Genomic DNA, 12980 nt, shown 5'->3' on the forward strand with positions numbered 1-12980 from the left:
CATCTGGTCCGGTGCCAATTGTGACCCGCTCTCCTATGGAGCGAGTACGCTTCAGCCGGGCCTCTATTGTATTCGCTCTGCAGAGCGCTTTGTTGGACCCCGGCAGCTCTGACACCTGACACCTGACAGCCAATCATCGCATTGTGTCGCCCGAGAGACGTTCATACTGTACTTCATACAAATCTGCCTGGAATTTCCAGGATTGGAAAAAAAAAAAGCCGTTTATGGCTACATTTATTCAGTGCGAGCACAACGACGCTAAAAACTGCAGAGCAGAACGGAAAGCGCCAGGCACTGAAGACCCCGGCACATTCTGAAGTGGATCCGACATTTTCCCCCTAGTATGCATCTAAACCTCCTTCTATAAGCCCACAAGGTTGGTCTTCTCTTCTATTTTAGTCCATTCACACATGTATAGGCTACTAGCAGCTACACAACAGCTAAGCACACAATAGAACACAAGCTATACATATGAAAGAAGTGACTTTACAAGCAAACATGTATTTCTGAGCTTTTGTTGCCAGCTCATCTTCAACCGCGTCCGCACCGCTGGCAGTTGTAGCGTGCAGATTAGCGGTAAATGCTGAGGCTATTGGAATGACAATGATGCTCTGGCGGTGCGCTACGTGGCAGCAGTATAAATCTAGAGCGGCTGTGTTGGGAATGTTCTGATACACCGTGAGCTAAAAAGGTGGTGTAAGGCCCAAACATGGACTCTGCGGGGAAGGTAGGAGAATTTTTTTTTAATTTGCCATTTTGAACATTTCAAACCTACAGCATATTTGTAGCCTACAGCAGGCCTATTCAACTGGAGGCCTGGGGGGGAAATCTGGCCTGGTAATGACACCATACCGGCCCCTGAGTTCAGTTCAAAACTATGGATACAAAAAATGTTGCATCAAATTTTTACTTCAGATAGAGTCAGTAGTCATTTGTTTAACTTGTTTAGTTACACTCATGGTGTTCCTCAAAGTTCCACTTTGGATCGTCTCTCTTTCATAATCTGGGCTATTTAACTGCTGGCCAGTGAGTTCGATAAAAAGAGAAACTCACAACTTTGCAGAAGGTCCTTAAAAACAGAGGAACGTTTCTGTAAATCTGACAAAAGAAATCAAATGTCCACTGTAGAGGATGCTAGTTCTCCGGAATAAACAAAACAAGACAAATAGTGAAGGTTCTTAGATTTCTGGAAATGTGGCCACCAAAACAATTTAGTTAAATCCTCTTGGCCTACAGTGTAACCTATCATAATCCTCAGAAACCATGCAAATGCACCCTCTAGTGGCGGTCAGTCAGTAAGGCAAGGCAAGGCAAGTTTATTTGTAGAGAACAATTCAATTCGAAGTGCTTTACAGAAAGTTACAAGAAGGCAGCCATAGAAATAAAATAATCGTAATTCAAGTTATTATCATAAAATAAAATCATCACAAAGATAACCGTAATTCAAAATAAAATCCAAGCGTGTAGATAAAACACTTTCAGTTGTCATATGCACAATTAAATAAAAGTGTTTTCAGGCTGGATTTGAACATTGTTTAATTGTTCTTCAGATCTTTTGGAAGACCAAAACAGATTTTAAGAGCATTGATTGATTGATTGATTGATAATTGTATTAGTAGGTTGCACAGTGAAGTACATATTCCGTACAATTGACCACTAAATGGTAACACCCGAATAAGTTTTTCAACTTGTTTAAGTCGGGGTCCACTTAAATTGTTTCATGATACAGATGTATACTATCAGATATATACTATCATCATAATACAGTCATCACACAAGATAATCATCATGGTACTTACATTGAATTATTTACATTATTTACAATTGAATTATTTACATTATTTACAATCCGGGGTGTGGAGTTGGGGGGGGGTATCAGGTTTGGTTGTTATCATCAGTCATCAACAATTGAGAACAGAGAAATGGATATTGAAACAGTGTAGGTCTGACTTGGTAGGATATGTACAGCAAGTAGTGGACATAGAGAGAGAGAGAGAAAGAGAGAGAGAGAGAAAGAGAGAGAGAGAGAGAGAAAGAGAGAGAGACAGACAGACAGACAGACAGACAGACAGAGATCAGAAGGCATAAGAAAAAGTATCTACATTTGATTATTAACAATCCCGGGAGGGTGTTAGTTTAGGGTTGAAGTTGCCTGGAGGTGTACTTTTATTGCGGTTTTGAAGGAGGATAGAGATGCCCTTTCTTTTATACCTGTTGGGAGCGCATTCCATATTGATGTGGCATAGAAAGAGAATGAGTTAAGACCTTTGTTAGAACGGAATCTGGGTTTAACGTGGTTAGTGGAGCTCCCCCTGGTGTTGTGGTTATGGCGGTCATTTACGTTAAGGAAGTAGTTTGACATGTACTTCGGTATCAGGGAGGTGTAGTGGATTTTATAGACTAGGCTCAGTGCAAGTTGTTTTACTCTGTCCTCCACCCTGAGCCAGCTTACTTTGGAGAAAACTCAAACGCAGTTTCACCATGTTTGGTCCAGCAGGAGACCACTCCCTGAGGTTCTCAGAGGTCGAGATGGTTCTTATGGCTCTAACACGTCAAAGATGTACTTGACCATGAAGAGACTTATACACAATGACAGCTGTTGTAAAGTCTATTCTCTAAGCACTGGACTAATATGGTTGTATATCCTGGTTCTAGTCAGGACTCGAGCAGCAGGATTTGTCTTTCAAAGTCTGATTTAGACATTTTTCCTAGTATTGCTAGGATCTTCCAAGTCTTTTGGGTTTTTCAAAAACCTTCCCCATTTAGATGCCAAATATGCCGCTCAGGGATGAGGTCGTTCTGTCCAGGATCTGAACACAATTTAAGATTTTGTCCCACTGTGCAGTATCCACTCAGCTCGATTTGGCTCCATTTTGAGTAGTTTTCTTTTTCAACACAAGGTCCTTTTCCACCGAAGATTTCATGAACTTGTAAGTACCTGGAACTATTTGTTGCTAGAACTATAGGTTCCTGTTGCCTGTGTAGTCTGAGTTTCCACCGCATTTCACAGTTCCGCTTCTCAATTATTTTTTGTAAAACCCCAAACCCCGCCCAAAATTGAAATACAATTGAGAACCTGATATTTATTTATCTGTACAAATCGCTTTAGGAGTCGCTGGCACCAGCACCTACATGCCACCTAGCTGAAGACTTGTGTATTGTTTTCTCCCGTCCCCCTATCATGCCCCCCACCCCATATAAGAAGTACTGGTCTACTGATTTTAAAACCTGCAAGGATACCTGCGTTTCTTGTATGTTTTAGCACAACCAGTAGGGGGCGACCGGCATACTTGGTCATATTTCCTGGTTGAGCCTGGTTCAGTCAGGCCCCCCTGACACCTCACCTTCCTGATACAGTTTTCAGCTGTATCGACAAGCCCTAGTTGAGCGTGATCTACAGCGCTAATTTTTGTTAGTAAATGAGAGACGATGAGAAATTATCATCACACTTTAACATCTCTAACATCTCTGTAAATGCTGCTTCTTTGCCTGGTTGGTCGGAGTTTTATATCAAAATCTGTTCATAATTTACTTACACTGGATAAAAAAAATGTTAACTAACTGGAAACCAGAAGGCTTAATGCCATAGACAGGAACAGGAAGTATGTCTGAGCTACGCGCAAGGACAACAATTGTGCCGTTTGAGCAATTAAGAGTTGATATATTGTTGTTCTACCTGCTTTGTCCATACGAGATTAGACCAGGGATGTCCAAAATGCGCCCCAAGGGAAACATTCTAAATACAATTTTTTTTTTATCCCGGATTAGAACATTAAACAAAAAAATACAATATGCAATTTTGGTAAAAAAAAATTGCGTGTGAATGCAGAAATGTAGTATAACCCTAACCCTAACCCTATAATAACCCTAACCCTAACCTTTTGCATGCTAACAGTTAGCGTGTGTCAAGTACAAAGTTATATGAGTCTAAGGTGTTCGCCTGCAAAAATGTAAGAAGTTAGCATGTTAATGTTGGTATGCTGGAATGTTATTGTTAGCATGCTAACAGCATGGGTCAAGCACCAAATTACACGAGTCTGAGGCATTTGGTTGCAAAATTGTCTAAAAAAGCTAGAATGCTAACAGTTAAGTCAAGTATGAAGTCATATGACTGTAAGGTGTTTGGCTGCAACATTGTCTAAAAAAATTTAGAATGCTAACTTTAGCATGCTAACAGTTACCATGATTCTAAGGTGTCAAGTCATGATTCTAAGGTGTTTGGCTGTAAAATTGGCTAAAAAAAAAGTTAGCATGTTCATGTTATAGCATGCTAACAGTTAGCATGTGTCAAGCACCAGGTTACACAAGTCTGAGGCGTTTGGCTTCAACTTTGTCTAAAAAAGTTAGAATCCTAACTTTAGCATGCTAACAGTTAGCATGTGTCAAGTATCAAGTCATATGATTCTAAGGTGTTTGGCTATAAAATTGGCTAAAAATAAGTTAGCATGTTAATGTTATAGCATGCTAACATTTAGCCTGTGTCAAGTACCAAGTTATATGAGTCTAATAATGCTATCTGAGGCTGAGCCAAACAGTGGCCTCAATACTGAACTGCGTGGGCTGATTGCTTTGGTCTCGTCTAGTTTTTAGTTAATCTTAACCATGTTTATGGTTGAGAGTGATTAATTTAGGGCAGGTCTACTCAACTGGCGGCCCGTGGGCCACATCCTACCCGCCAAAGATTTTCATTTGGCCCGTTGATAAAACCATTAAAACTAGGGTTGATTGTGTATGCAGTACTCCCGCCACCCCGCATGGGGCAACAGTGAGGCTTATGTGTCATAATGAATGAAGGGTAAGTAGAAGAAGACTAGGCATTCAACGCTGGAAAAAAATCTAAATAAATTGCAAAAATCTGACTTTTAACAACGACTGGACAACTAAATATGAATGTTGTTGCTACCTGGCGGCCCTTTTAGCGACGGACACATTGATCCAGACAAGCAGCAACAATGGTAGAAATCCCAGCATGTAAGCTTCATCACCAAACTTTGTCAAACATTTGTAAGTAGATATTGTTGGTATATAAAGATATTTGGTTGGTTTTGTCTTGAAATTGCTGATTTTGTGATGTCTTTTGTATTTGTGGTTGTGTTATTTTTTGTCTGTGAGTAACAATCAAACCTCTTTTACTACATGTATTGCTAAATTTGACCAGTAGAGGGCATCAACGCAAATAGTGATAAGTCACATGCAATGTTTGGTGTGTGAATGTTGTGTAGTTTCTATATGTGTAAACATTTGTAATATATTAACACTAAACCTTCCATTTTATTAATGTAAAATACACAATGGACGGTATACTTTTGTTCATATTTTGAGTCTTACAAACTAAATGAAGGAGGAAGTGTAAAGAAATAAAACTGAGGAAGGAAAATAATTTAAGAAGGAACATCAATCCCCAACAAAAACTGGAGCTTCTTTTTCTTCATGCTGTTAACTAGCTGCACACGCTGGAAACAAGTAGCGAGGGCAGAATAATGACTTTATTGACAGTGCGGTGTGAAAGTTTTACTTTGCAATTAAGTAAACACAGTCTCAAAGAAATATAACCCGCGGAGGCACTTTTTGACGAAATATACCCATTTCGATGTCAGGCCCCAAAGCCCTTGGGCTCTTGAAACTGCGGCCCTCTTCATGATGTAGTTGAATAGCCCTGCTTTAGGGCATAATTACTTAGAATATGCTTTAAAGGCCTACTGAAATGAATTTTTTTTATTTAAACGGGGATAGCAGATCTATTCTATGTGTCATACTTGATCATTTCGCGATATTGCCATATTTTTGCTGAAAGGATTTAGTATAGAACAACGACGATAAAGATTGCAACTTTTGGTATCTGATAAAAAAAAGGCTTGCACCTACCGGAAGTAGCGTGACGTAGTCAGTTGAACATATACGCAAAGTTCCCTATTGTTTACAATGATGGCCGCATGAAGTGAGAGAGATTCGGACCGAGAAAGCGACAATTTCCCCATTAATTTGAGCGAGGATGAAAGATTTGTGGATGAGTAAAGTGCAAGTGAAGGACTAGTGGGGAGTTGAAGCTATTCAGATAGGGAAGATGCTGTGAGAGCCGGGGGTGACCTGATATTCAGCTGGGAATGACTACAACAGTAAATAAACACAAGACATATATATACTCTATTAGCCACAACACAACCAGGCTTATATTTAATATGCCACAAATTAATCCTGCATAAAAACACCTGCGTGTTTGTTATGCTAGCTCCTAGCTCCTCTGCTAGCTCCTAGCTCCATAGAACACGCCAATACAATTCAAACAGCTGATCAACACACACAATCACTCAGCCCAAAAGACCGTTTACCTAACCCAAGGTTCATAAAGCTTATATATTTTTAAAAAGTTACGTACGTGACGCGCACATACGGTCAAGTTATCGAATGTTTAGCAGCCAAGGCTGCATACTCACGGTACCTGATATTCAGCTGGGAATGACTACAACAGTAAATAAACACAAGACATATATATACTCTATTAGCCACAACACAACCAGGCTTATATTTAATATGCCACAAATTAATCCTGCATAATAACACCTGCGTGTTTGTTATGCTAGCTCCTAGCTCCTCTGCTAGCTCCTAGCTCCATAGAACACGCCAATACAATTCAAACACCCGATCAACACACACAATCACTCAGCCCAAAAGACCGTTCACCTAACCCAAGGTTCATAAAGCTTATATATTTTTAAAAAGTTACGTACGTGACGCGCACGTACGGTACGGTACGTGTTATGCTAGCTCCTAGCTCCTCTGCTAGCTCCTAGCTCCATAGAACACGCCAATACAATTCAAACACATGATCAACACACACAATCACTCAGCCCAAAAGACCGTTCACCTAACCCAAGGTTCATAAAGCTTATATATTTTAAAAAAGTTACGTACATACGCAAAAAAAAGCCAAAGCTGCATACTCACAGTAGCACGTCTGCGTCTTTGTCATCCAAATCAAAGTAATCCTGGTAAGAGTCTGTGTTGTCCCAGTTCTCTACAGGCGTCTGTGTATCCAAATCAAAAGTCCTCCTGGTTAGAGTCTCTGTTATCCGAGTTCTTCCATCTTGACTGCATCTTTCGGGAATGTAAACAAAGAAGCGCCGGCTGTGTACTGTTGTGGCTGACTACGTTCGAAAAATACGTCCATTTCGCACCGACAACTTTCTTCTTTGCTTGCTCGGCTTCCTTCTCCATAATGCAATGAACATGATTGAAACAGATTCACGAACACAGATGTCCAGAATACTGTGGAATTATGAAATGAAAACAGAGCTTTTTCGTATCGGCTTCAATGTGGAAGGCATACCCGTGTTCGCCGGGCTACGTCACACGCATACGTCATCCTCAGAGGCGTTTCGAACCGGAAGTTTAGCGGCAAATTTAAAATGTCACTTTATAAGTTAACCCGGCCGTATTGGCATGTGTTATAATGTTAAGATTTCATCATTGATATATAAACTATCAGACTGCGTGGTCGGTAGTAGTGGGTTTCAGTAGGCCTTTAAAGGCCTACTGAAATGATTTTTTTTTATTTAAACGGGGATAGCAGATCCATTCTATGTGTCATACTTGATCATTTTGCGATATTGCCATATTTTTGCTGAAAGGATTTAGTAGAGAACATCGACGATAAAGTTCGCAACTTTTGGTCGCTGATTAAAAAAGCCTTGCCTGTACCGGAAGTAGCGTGACGTCACAGGTTGAAAGGCTCCTCACATTTCCCCATTGTTTACAATGCAGCGAGAGCGATTCGGACCGAGAAAGCGACGATTACCCCATTAATTTGAGCGAGGATGAAAGATTCGTAGATGAGGAACGTGAGAGTGAAGGACTAGAGTGTAGTGCAAGACATATCTTTTTTCGCTCTGACCGTAACTTAGGTACAAAGGTTCATTGGATTCCACACTTTCTCCTTTTTCTATTGTGGATCACGGATTTGTATTTTAAACCACCTCTGATACTATATCCTCTTGAAAATGAGAGTCGAGAACGCGAAATGGACATTCACAGTGACTTTTATATCCACGACAACACATCGGCGAAGCTCTTTAGCTACGGAGCTAACGTGATAGCACATCGGGCTTAAATGCACATAGAAACAAAAGAAATAAACCCCTGACTGGAAGGATAGACAGAAAATCAACAATACTATTAAACCATGGACCTGTAACTACACTGTTAATGCTTTCCAGCCTGGCGAAGCTTAACAATGCTGTTGCTAACGACGCCATTGAAGCTAACTTAGCAACGGGACCTCACAGAGCTATGCTAAAAACATTAGCTATCCACCTACGCCAGCCCTCATCTGCTCATCAACACCCGTGCTCACCTGCGTTCCAGCGATCGACGAAGCGACGATCATAGATGCGGTCGGTGGCCCGGAGACGGAGGAAGTCAAGGTGAGGTTGGCGGCTAGCGCGTCTGCTATACATCTCAAAGTCCTCCTGGTTGTGTTGCTGTAGTCTGCCGCTAATACACCGATTCCACCTACAACTTTCTTCTTTGCAGTCTCCATTGTTCATTAAACAAATTGCAAAAGATTCACCAACACACATGTCCAGAATACTTTGGAATTTTGAGATGAAAACAGAGCTTTTTGTATTGGATTCAATGGTGTACCAATACTTCCGGTTCAACGATTGACGTCACGCGCATACGTCATCATACATAGACGTTTTCAACCGGAAGTTTAGCGGGAAATATAAAATGTCACTTTATAAGTTAACCCGGCCGTATTGGCATGTGTTGCAGTGTTAAGATTTCATCATTGATATATAAACTATCAGACTGCGTGGTCGGTAGTAGTGGGTTTCAGTAGGCCTTTAAGTTGTTGTTCAGATAGTTTGGCATATATTCATAGATTTATATTGTATTGGTTCTAGTGTTTTTTATTGTAGAAAAGGTATCAAAGTGGCCCTCACAGCCTTCAATTTTTATGTAGGTGACCCTCGCTGGAAAAAGTTAGGACATCCTTGGTTTAGACAGTTGATGTGCGCGCTTGAGACAAAATCCATGGGTCAAAATGTGCAGGCATTGGACAAAGTTGCACATAATTTGCATTGAATTGGCGATATTGTGAAATCCTGACTGATAAATTCATAAGAGTCGGTATTTTTTCACTGCTATTCTGCTTCTAGATCACATTCTACCAAGACCAGAACTACAAGGGGGACTATTACGAGTGTAGCAGCGACTGTCCCGAACTGAACGGTCACCTGAGTCGCTGCAGCTCAGTCAGAGTTAAGAGCGGGGCCTGGGTTCTGTTTGAGAGGCCTAACTACCTGGGCTACCAGTACGTCCTGACCAAAGGGGAGTACCCGGACTACCGCCAATGGATGGGTTACACCGACAGCGTCCGCTCCTGTCACGTCATCCCAAATGTAGGATGGGTGAAGACGCTCTCGGACGTCTTCAGACAACCACGTCAAGTCTGGACTTTGTCTTTTAGGTTTCCGGCGCCTTCAGAATCCGCGTCTTCGAGCGTCCCGACTTTGGCGGTCAGACACTGGAGTGCACGCAGGACGTCTCCCAGCTGTCCGACCTTTGGCTCCAGGGGGCGGTTCACTCTGCCCAAGTGCAGGATGGCGCCTGGGTCCTCTACGAGCTTCCGGACTACCGCGGACACCAGTATCTTCTGGAGAGGGGACAGTACCGCCGCCACACAGAGTGGGCCGCCCCGGACCCCACAGTGGGATCCCTCCGGCGAGTCCTCTGCGTTTAGATGGACTCGTTCTGGAATTGTGACACAACTTGACTCTGCGCAATAAAGAGGTGGTGTACGAAACATTTGCCGGTGTCAAGTTTTTTGGTATGTTGAAATTTCATAGCAGTCGTTGTCGAATAAAGCTCAAGAGATGAACACTGACATGACTGCTGATCAGGACCACCCCTCCCTGTAGGCTACGCAGAACACATGCTCCGTGTAGAACTATAGGGATCGTATTGTATTGTTGATAATAGAGGTAAATGTTATTATTCATTATCAATAGTGCTATTTCTATTGGTATTCGTATTGCTCCATTTTTAGTGAAATAACGTTCATTGTCATTTCTGTATTATTATTTATTTCACTAACTGCTTCTTTGCTATCACTTTTACTATCATATTTGTACATATCCTATTTTCTGATGTTGTTCTGTTGTTGTTGTTGTTGTTGTTATTGTTATTGTTGTGTTTGCTGTTGTTGTTTTTGTCTCTCTGTCTTATCCCCCTCTTGTCCCCACAATTTCCCCCTCTCTCTTCATTTTTTTTCTCTTTCTATCCCCTCCTGCTACGGCCCAACTGCACCAAATAATAATATGAATCCATTTAAATAAAGTCAAATACAAATAAGGCAACATGAGAAGTATCCCACAATTCTCTTTTTGTAAAGTAAATTTGTACAGCCGATATGGGCATCTACATCAACAATATGATTTGCCTGAGAAGATGGACAGGACAAAAAAGAAAAGAACTAGGGATCGGTATTGAATCTGTTACTTTCATAGGTTACCGATTCACATTAAATCAACGGTATTTTTCTTTTTCTTTTTTTAAATTATTATTATTGATTTATTTTAATAATTTTTTCATATTTGATTTAATTTTATTATTTTTGAATTATTATTGATTTATTTTAATTATTTCAAATATTTTATTTTATTTTTATATATTCCAATTTTTTTCTAACACATGCCATCATGGCCAGTTGCAAAATGTTACTGAGGATACAATGTTATGCAGAGGTGTACTTATAACAATTTTATAGATACATTTGACTATTTTTAGCCACGGTGTTGAATGGAAGCGGGGGAAAAATATTTTATTTTTCCTGGGAGGGACGTAGCAGAAAATAATTGAGTAGGATTGCTCGAGATAATGTTACAATTTTCTATGTCAACAAAGCAAAAAGAAGGCACTCAAACGTACCGTGAGGCTCCACTTTTCAAAATATGCAGGCTCGATGCTATTTTACATTGGTTGTTTGCTGTAGGCATGCTAAAGATTAGCATTAGCAATTTTACATGGCGATTTCAACACTTCCACATTTGCTAATCAAAACATCAAATAAAATGCATGTTCTAGCCAAAACAGCTGGTGTGTACTAAGAAAAATACCTACAGTACAAACACTTTCAATGACTCAACAAAAAACAAGGCCAGCAACACTCTGTAGCCTATACAATGCTGCCATCTAACATCTTGGAGTTGCAACTGCATGCACAGTCTGCTAGAAAATAAAATAAGAGAACAGCGCCTGCAAATGAGACACGTACGTCTAAGAAAACAAGACAACAACTGGACAGCACAGCTCAGCGTTCAATGTTAGATACAAATAAAAACATTTATGAACACATTTTAACACACACACTGAAGTACACAAAAGGGTACTCGTATTGTTGAGAATTGGGACTGTGTCTATTCTAATGTGAAAGGTTAGTGAAATATATAAACTGTGTAGAAAAGAAAGAAAAATGTTTAGAAGAAAGTTAATGAGTGATGTATCTCAGCATATCTTATAATACTATCCTATTGTATTTCAAAACTAATTTTGATGCAAAACGTTTACACATTTGAAAAAATTAAATCTTAGGCTTTTTAAAGCGATATACTTTGAATCGTGGTACTGTTTAATACCCAGATAGCAGGATGAGTACAAAGATGGCCACCGTAACCAAACCGTAACTTAGAATGGTCGGTTGAGTAGCTCTATGGTATGATGCCACGTCCATGTGCTCGCGGCACAATCAGACGTCATAAATTCAAAATTTGTCCTGTTAGAAAAACATTTGAAAAGTGAGGTCCCTGTCCGTTTTTAGTACCACATACAACCGCATGCTTGTTACATAACATATTAGTGTTACCTAATATAACATATTTCACTCTTGATAAAATACATAAACTGCATAAAACAGTCCAAAGACAAACCATGTTTATAAATAAGAGAAAGAAAAGTTTAGCAATTCATTCCTAACATATTACAATACTATTATCTATTTACTTTTCTCCACAAAACTGAAAAAGTGGCTTAAGGAAAATTAGAAGTGTGAGCACTAGAACTGGATGTAGTGTGGACAAATGGGGCCAATTATTTTCAATGTGTTTTTATTCTTGAACTTGTCTTAATCCTTTTGTATGTGTTTTACACTTTTCTCAACTCTTTTTTTAAAAAGCCTAACCAGGGACAATGGTTGCAAATCAGCCTCTGGCTAGAAGTCTTATGTACTTTGACATAGTGTGGAGAATGCATATATTTTTTTCAGAGTTATTTCGTTATTCATAGTCATGTTTAAAGCAGCTAATATTTTCCCATGTGTACACTTTGTGCTTGAATCTTATGTTAAGTTAAAGGTAAAGTACCACTGATTGTCACACACACACTAGGTGTGGCGAAATTATTCTCTGCATTTGACCCATCACCCTTGATCACAACCCCTGGGAGGTGAGGGGAGCAGTGGGCAGCAGCGGTGGCCGCACCCGGGAATCATTTTTGGAGATTGAACCCCCAATTTCAACCTTTGATGCTGACTGCCAAGCAGGGAGGTAATGGGTCCCATTTTCATAGTCTTTGGTATGACTCGGCCTGGGTTTGAACTCACAACCTACCGATCTCAGGTCCGCAAGTAAACTCTGTGCCTTATCTTGAAGGCGTTGGAATGTTAATTGGGAGTATGATATACTCCCTTTTTACCTTATCTGTATTACAACAATGAGGCTGTATTCCTTTCTGGGCGGGAGGGAGTTGTTTTCATACTCAATAAGCTGTCTCTTCACGTTTGATTTTTAGAGCACTTCTAGATGCTGCTATTAACTGTAAGACTGGTCTCCTAAATCTTTAGTAAAACTTGATTGATATGTATATATATATATATATATATATATATATATATATATATATATATATATATATATATATATATATATATATATATATATATATATATATATATATATATATATATATTAGGGCTGTGAATCTTT

The 12980-nt window shown here is 39.9% G+C and overlaps 2 protein-coding genes across 2 annotated transcripts in view; one reads left to right on the forward strand and one right to left on the reverse strand.

Moving 5' to 3' along the window:
* Positions 1–12980, reverse strand: part of fhip1b (FHF complex subunit HOOK interacting protein 1B) — a 716414-nt gene that overhangs the window by 349354 nt on the left and 354080 nt on the right. The window lies entirely within an intron of this gene.
* LOC133658931 (gamma-crystallin B-like) lies at positions 427–9800 on the forward strand. Its single transcript, XM_062061458.1, has 3 exons — positions 427–727; positions 9159–9401; positions 9470–9800. Exons 1-3 carry the CDS (start codon positions 710–712, stop codon positions 9740–9742), a joined length of 534 nt encoding a protein of 177 aa, XP_061917442.1. The 5' UTR covers positions 427–709; the 3' UTR covers positions 9743–9800.

This window comes from Entelurus aequoreus, linkage group LG10, assembly GCF_033978785.1.
Source record: "Entelurus aequoreus isolate RoL-2023_Sb linkage group LG10, RoL_Eaeq_v1.1, whole genome shotgun sequence".
NCBI lineage: Eukaryota > Metazoa > Chordata > Actinopteri > Syngnathiformes > Syngnathidae > Entelurus > Entelurus aequoreus.